Here is an 8,115-nt window from a genome sequence, read left to right on the forward strand (position 1 = left end):
CCGGAAAGTCGCATCTAAAAAGCAACTATATCGCAACTAACAAGTTACTATAAAAAACAAAAACCCGATTGCTAAAAATAAATGTTCTTATTAGTGATCGAAGAAATAAATCCTATGTTATCTCCACAATTTAGATGAATCCAACGGCACATCATATGTCAAAATTAGTGAAGTCGTTTGAGTTTGCCAAAGAATGAAAAATACATAATGTACGTAACAAACATATAGTCGAAAAACATTACCTTCCTAAATCGGTTTAAATAGCTTTTCTTCATAAACTCAATTATCCAAATTTTCGATAATCCGAATGCCACAAATACGACAACAAATAGGTCACTTAGTCGAGGTTCCACTGGAGTAGTATTATGGCTAATTTTGATAATTATTCCTAATTTAAATATCTCCTACTATGGTGTGTAGCGACAAAACACAGTCAAAACAAACAATAAAACTCGATAAAGCCCAACAGTTAGTCTTATAGTGATGCTATTGCTTAGTATATACACAATGGCAAAAACATTTATAAATATGTACGTCCAAAATAAAATATTAACATAATTATAGCTTTAAACAAAATACTCATTACTCACTTTTAAATTTTAAATGGCATTTAAAAGTATGAAACGTTCATAGCTATGTTTATTTTTTACAACTGTGAGGGTAGTGTATTAATATTCGTACGGTGTAAAAATCGGCTACTTTGGACACAGAAATGCGTAGTTAAAATGCGGGTTTAGGTCACAGAGTGCTATAATAGTACATTACAATACGAGGACGAAAAATTTTTTTCTGACAAGTGTGAGTTTGCAGGCCGAGCCGCAGGCGAGGACTGCAATCACACGAGTCAGAAAAACATTTTTCGTCCTCGTATTGTAATGTACTAATATTACGGGGTCGGAAATGGGGGTTTTGCGCACGCGAAGCGTGCGTAAAACGTCAATTTACGCACACCGTGATATAAAGGTTTTTTAATTAATTTTTAATTCGTAAGTAGTTATAGAATCGGAAACTATGCATTTGATCAAGTGATGATCTTTAGCAAAGTTGTTGTCCAAGAGCCCACGAGGGTTTGGGAGTTGGTAAGATCAATTTTCGATAGATGGCACCACTGTCATTCCAATGCAGGTACAAATTTTCTCTTTCTGTGTATGTCATATTATTTCTTTAAAATGCGGGCGAAGCCGCGGGCACCACTAGTATTGATATAAATATTCAACTTTTTACTATTTAAATTCATCTGATGGTAGTCTCTGTCTCTATTTCCCCGATGGATAGTTCCAACATCCCCGAGATACAGATCCAAACCTCATTATTTTCGAAGTTGCATGTCTATTACAAATTAGTAATCCTGAATGATAACTAATTTAGAAATTAACTATAGCAGTAAAGGAAAACATCTTGAAGAAAATATAGTTCTTAAAGGAGAATCAAACCCACTCTGAGATGCTCGTACCCAGCAATAACACAGTAATAGGCTGCTGATGACCTGATGGTAAGTGGTCACAGTCGCACATAGGCACATCTGTATCCCATCTGAAATAGTATGGGATATCTACTCTCTGCTCTAAGGTCGACTACAAATACGTTGTCGTCCTTGAGGGCAAAATTGGAATGCCTCGAATCGCGACGTGTGTAAGGGTGCTGTAATCCTTGAAACTAGAACATAGCTTCAACGAAAAGCCTATATAGAAACATAGAAATATATAATCAGACAAAAAGATTAGGCCTAGTAATAAATCGAGGGTCGCATGATTGTTTCAAAATAATAATTCTTCATTTTATTTATTTATTAATTGTTCTATGATTTAAAATATACATATCTAAATATATTTAAGTAACATATGATATTTGTACACGATACATAAGAAAAATCAATATACGGAGCCAAAAAGCAACAAAAATAGTAGTGAGCAATTTTTTGTATGTAAATAGCCTTAACAATGATGACCTTAGAAAACACCACTCATTTCTAACTAACCGACAGAAATAAATTTTATTTATTTATATAGATGACATCCGTCCCGGATTTGTTATAACCACCTAAAACGATTTATACCTAACTCAGGCTACGTGACCAGATTGCTAGAAAGGCCTCAATAAGGATAACTGCCTATATAATGATTTAGATTCGCCGTTAAAACGTCAAAATTTTAATGAACCGACTACATTTAGTCCGATTTACACAAAACTCACACTACCATTCGTAAGAACCGGTTCTGTGGGTACGAAAATCCATTTGGAATGTAGTCCTGAGGACGTATTCTACTAAATATTAACAGTTTAAAACAGAGCTTTGACAATATTAACGCTAAAATACAATTAAAACAGTTGATTTTCGGTCACTAAGTATATGAGGAGGTTTAATTTTGTTCTATCCTAGTTTCGTTTTGTACCAGTCGAATTTAAAGGTCGTAAGGTTATTGTGGTTTGACCCCGGAGGCACCACCGTCTCATCTGTTTCTGTGTTATAACAACAGAGTTGCCCGAGGCGTTCCAACTTTGTCCCCAGAGGTAGTAATGCATCTTTGACGGACTTCAGGTAGAACTCAAACTTTATGTAGGGTTATTTATAGTCAACGAGCAGCAGTAGACAATTACCATCAGGTGCACTGTTCTCGTTTGTTTCTTTGTTTTATATATAAATTATTTTAAATAGATTGAAATTATTATCCGAAATTCAAAATTAATTAAATACAGGCATAAAAATACAATGATTGCTTTTTATCCTTAGGTTGAATGTAATAAGAGCCATAGAATATACAGGAGTATTGTTTGTAACACTATGCCTGAACCACTCAATCTTCAAGTAAAATAAATAAACCATCAATCAAATAGCCCTACGGCTTCCCTTTAATGTAATTGCTACACACGGACACAAAGACAAATACACAAACAAACGGACACACCTATAAACACACTAGTCTCACAGTTTAGATATGCATGTTAGAATTAGGTGTATAATTTAAGTTTATAAATACAATTTAAGTAAAAGGTAAGATTTGTAATTAAATGGCAATTGTATTTAAATAAGAATACAAACAAAGAATACAATATGTATTTCATTTCTTATAAAAAAAATAAATTAATAAAATTAAGAGTAAATATATTTTAACTATTTATTTTCTCTGACAAACCATTCTATGACTATCCATCGTATTCTCTAAAAAATCGAATATCCTTCTTTCTTTTATATAGTTTCCCCCTAGATGACAACTCACCAGCAATTAAATAGACTCTTTTTAACATTAAAGAATTTAAAAAAATATTGTAATGAAAATATACCTTTACAAATGCTTGAAAAAGTTTTGGACAATAGACATACGAATACCACTTTTTTCTCTATAAGCAATTTATCGTGCGGTAGTCACATAAAAAATAGATGGAATGTTAGACTAAATAATTTCTAACTATTGAACCTAGTATACTTTTCACGGGTACACATTGACTATCCTAAACGGATCAACACTGTAAATACTGATAGACGAAAAGATAGCGGTTGAATAGCGGAAAGAGAACGGAACGGTATTATAAAATGCATCGAGAAAGTTTGATGTTCCTGATTATAAAATTTTTTACACTGCAACTCAGATTAAAAGAAGACTAAATCTCTTGAAAATAATACTGCTGCATTCTACATTTGGCCAATAAGCGTAGTAGGTATAATACACATAATAACACGTTTTTATGCATGTCAAAAGTTTGTAAAAAGATTAATGCCATTAAGTATTAAATATATTTAGGCAAATATAATTTGACACCAGGATAAATAAACATACAATAATATGGTAAGTAATCATGAATCATTTGGTCTTGAACATAGTTCTATATTTATCCAATTCAATAATATTTTCGCGTATTTCAAATGCCCGTTCATAACATTCAATCTATCATTCAGGTCTACCAAAGATTAAAATTTGCTAATTTTTAGTAGACAAGAATTATTAAAATACGACAAATTTCTTGGACAAAAGTTTGATTTAGTATTAGGTATTAGTTATACAATTTGTTCAATCATAATATATACCGAAGGCAACCTTAGCTTAACACCTTAAGTGTTTGTACGTAAAATATATTTTATCTGTTTCATAGCAATGTTATCGTACGTGAACCTAACCTCAACTATTATCGTAATGTAAATTAAAATTACTAAAAATATTACGCATAGTGTTCGTAACGTAATCATAAATCACATTGGTCAAAAATATTTTATGTAATCAACTTTCGGTATTGCCAAATGATTTTTCTTCCCCTATTCTCTTCATGGTGAGTTTCTTGATGTTCATATTTTTTAAGAATTCATTACCTATTCGAGATAAACATCACCGTATTGATTGGAGGGTTCTTATATCAATAATACGATTATCACATACTCTCTCATCAATTTGAATTCCTGATGTAAACCAATGTTCTATTCGTGTATCCAACTAATCGTTGATCGATCTACGTGATAGCGTTACAATTCCAAGAATTAATATGCAAAAACATATAAAATACATTATACACATCCTTTATATTTTTAAAATGTTTGCAGAATAAGGCTCCTATTTGTTAATTCAAGACATGGAATATAAATTTAGCAGCCGCATGGTAATAATAAAATTGATTTTAACACCTTCTTGTCTTGAATGCTTATTACGATATTGTTTCTCATACATAACTTTACCGAAGATGGTAATGGATTAGGGAAAAAAATTGTAATGTAGTTTAAAGTAGAGTTAATTTTTTTTTTTAAATAAAACGTTTTGCTATTCTGATCATGAACAATTATATGAAATTGATTAATCATAATTGTCCCAACACATGTGACCATACATACGTATTATAGCGCTAACACTATGGTTATGTTGCTAATTTATATATTCGACTAAACTGACCACCTGTATTTATTTAACTGCCATATACATTACAATGAATCAGTGTTACACTATCTATCAATACCAAAATTAGTGCTTAAACGACCGGGGTACAGAACAAAAAACAATTTATTATTAGAACAATACGTCTTATCAATACGCGACGATGACCTGCCAGCCGGACAATAAGCGATTCCTCACGATCATGCCACTTACCGTCCACCTATAGTTACTGAACTTGTTTACAATCACAAACAATACTTCACGCCGTCAAATTGCCATTCGCTCGCCCAATCATTTCTCTCTTTCTAACGCCCCACACTTGACAGTGACCGTCAAACTTTCTGTTTACAAAAAATTGTGTAACTTACATTTATCATGCTTGTAATATTACATTGGATTAACGCAACAGCTACCTGTAGTTACGTGCACAATCATATAAAACAGGTTTATGATTGTATTTGTGTTAATTATTTATTTTTTGTTCTCAATCTTTAAACGGACTTACACTCTCAGAGAAGGCGCTCTTCGGTCTCCTAGCCGGCGTTCCATTCATCCTGGACTAGCACAAAACAAATCAGCCAATGGGATCGCACAAAACTTTTTCACGGACACTTGTGGAGTTCACAGCTGTCAAACTTGAACATTCAAGCGACTTCGCAAGTTTACTGTTAATCCGCGGAGTTGGACCATTTGCCAACGTTTTTCGTTGAAAAATCGTCGCAATGCTGTATTGAGACGCGGCACTTAATTTAATCGATGACTTCATGCAATTATTTGATGATAAGTTTATCGAGTGGAGTGGAACTTAAAACCGGTCGCGGCGAGCGAAGCGAGGACTCCGGCCCGCGGTTGAGTTGTGACTGGCTCGAACACTTGCACTCGGTCTCTCGCGGCCAACGCGTTCCGAGACGCCATGCCTGCATTTTTACTTGCCGGACAATGGACCAGGCATTTGGAGGTTATGTTTTCTACCGGTCCCGAACCAAACGGAGAAATAATGAACCTTTAAGCAGAAACGACACTCGTACATTGAGCCGGTGCGCTCAATCGTCTTTCCATTGAAGAAAGTGATCTCAGTTTTAAGAATCACGGCGCCGGTTATGTATTTTGAAGTATTAAAACATATATATTATGTGACAAATTGATTGTGAAATATCGTTTGCATATAGCTATATATTTAACAATGTGCCATTATCTAACATAAGTATAATTCTTAAGAAATGAGTAGGCAACCTGGTCTATTGCTTACATTTCTTATTACACTGTTTACTTATTACAGCTGAAGCGTAGGTACATGAATCACTTAAGAGATGTTTACATTCTATATTTAGGTAGTTGGTCGCTGGTTAATCTTGGGTTGCGCCTGCGACGGTGACGTCACCCGACTCGACATTTTATCTGTGAGATAAAGGATCGCAATTATTGGATCTCAAACGTGTGTGCTATCGCAACTAAGTAAATATGTAGTAAGTACATACAATTTAATGTTTGTATCTTTTATCTGTATCGCGATATGGAAGCAGCTGATGAGATAGTATTTTGTTCGACGTTCAGTAAAGTTATAGAAGTCAATGCCATTGACTTAATTTATTCAGTGGCTACGATTTTATTATTACGATTATTTTTGAGCATTTTCTGTTTCTACTGTAGAAAAAAATATTGACTATAATACGTCATACAATTAATTACAGACGCTAAATAAAGTAATGTTACACGTTATGTCATTTTTATTTTTACGAGTATTGACATTTATATTTTACACTTTAGTATGTGTAATAAAATTGGAACTTTTACATTAAAATATTGTTTACTTAGTCGATTTCTAACTTTTATTCAAATGATTACGTGTGTTTACAAATAAAAAATGTAAATAAAAAGTTTGTCAACCGACCACTTATTCTCAACTTTTAATAATAGGTGATTATTTTGTAATATTGATGTCATGAGGTAATGACCGACCGCAATAAACATAAATTATTCAGATTACCGTATCATATTATTTATTGCAACTATGATATTAATGGAGATGTACGAGTAATATATTATAGTTGTACAAATAGTTACATAAAGTTATCCATTTATAATTTTATATTATAAACTTCCATTTGGTAATTAATGGTTGGTTGTATTATGATAATTGTTTCATGTATTATTTATTGTCTTAATTTTGAAACCCTTTGTCGTAGTATAAAAAAAGTTTTACGCATTTCTTTCAAAAAATGTTACAAGTAAATAAATGATGCTAGTATCTTGGGTACATTTCCTCGGGGCAACGATTTGGCTCATTTATTTTATTTATAATTTTTTCGTGTTAATCTTATTATTTTTACTTTAAATATTGTTTAATCGTTTTTTAATTGTATTGTAGTAAATAAATTCATCGTAATCTTGTAGTTATTGATACAGGTTTCAACATATGTTAAAGTTGGGTTTCGACTCTGGAGGTACCACCGCTACACCTATTTTTACCTTACAACAACAGGGGGCCTACCACCATCTTCAAAAAACCATCATAGTATAGGAAAGTTTTATTTCAATATTGCATAAACATTATTTTGTTTCGTACCACGACCTCTTTAAAACATTATTTTCAATGTAGGATTAAAATAATATTGTTTTAAGAGATGTTAATACGAGTAACCCCCCAGTTCTAAGCGTTGCTTTCTTTTGATGTGTTAAGGGTAAGACACTGGGCTAAGCATTCCAATTTAATTCTCCAGGATAGGAATGCGTTTGTCGCCGACCTTAGATAAGACTCTAATTTATCTGGGATTAATTATAGATGTCTATCGGCGCCAAATGCATCTTACAATCGGGTGTACTGCATAATCATTAGCTCCTCAAGTTTTCAAAAACCAATTGTAACCTCATCACTACTTTTGTATAGAAATCCTTACCCACAGGTGGTTCTAACGCCTTTATCCATATAAATAAAATTACTGACGAACTAACCTCCAGTGCCCGAAGAAAGCTCCCAACTTTCACCAATAAAACTCGTTCGTAACTGGTTTGCGCTATATCCGCAATAGACAGAGTGGCACTACGTTAGTAAGGGTTACAATATCTTTAAGACTTAAGGTTCCGTATCCCTTCTTTCTCCCCCATAAACTGTATGACATATCCTTTATCCGTGAATTTGATATGTAATGTAAGAACTTCTAATAAGGATCAAAATAATATACTACAATTTGTTGAAGTGATATTTTTACATTGTTTCCTAATTATTAATAATGAGCATACGGTCCACCTAATGTTAAAC

General features: G+C 32.9%; 1 protein-coding gene across 1 annotated transcript in view; it reads right to left on the reverse strand.

Annotated features, from left to right (window-relative positions):
• Lmpt (four and a half LIM domains protein limpet) overlaps nt 1–5,690 on the reverse strand; it is a 202,172-nt gene extending 196,482 nt beyond the window's left edge. The window contains exon 1 of the mRNA XM_073084350.1: nt 5,362–5,690. Coding sequence (XP_072940451.1) covers nt 5,362–5,409 — 48 coding nt within the window. The 5' untranslated portion in view covers nt 5,410–5,690. The remainder of the gene's footprint in view (nt 1–5,361) is intronic.
• Nucleotides 5,691–8,115: the final 2,425 nt, after the last annotated feature.

This window comes from Epargyreus clarus, unplaced genomic scaffold (genome assembly GCF_041222505.1).
Source record: "Epargyreus clarus isolate Ecla_fem2 unplaced genomic scaffold, WU_Ecla_fem_2.2 ptg000021l, whole genome shotgun sequence".
NCBI lineage: Eukaryota > Metazoa > Arthropoda > Insecta > Lepidoptera > Hesperiidae > Epargyreus > Epargyreus clarus.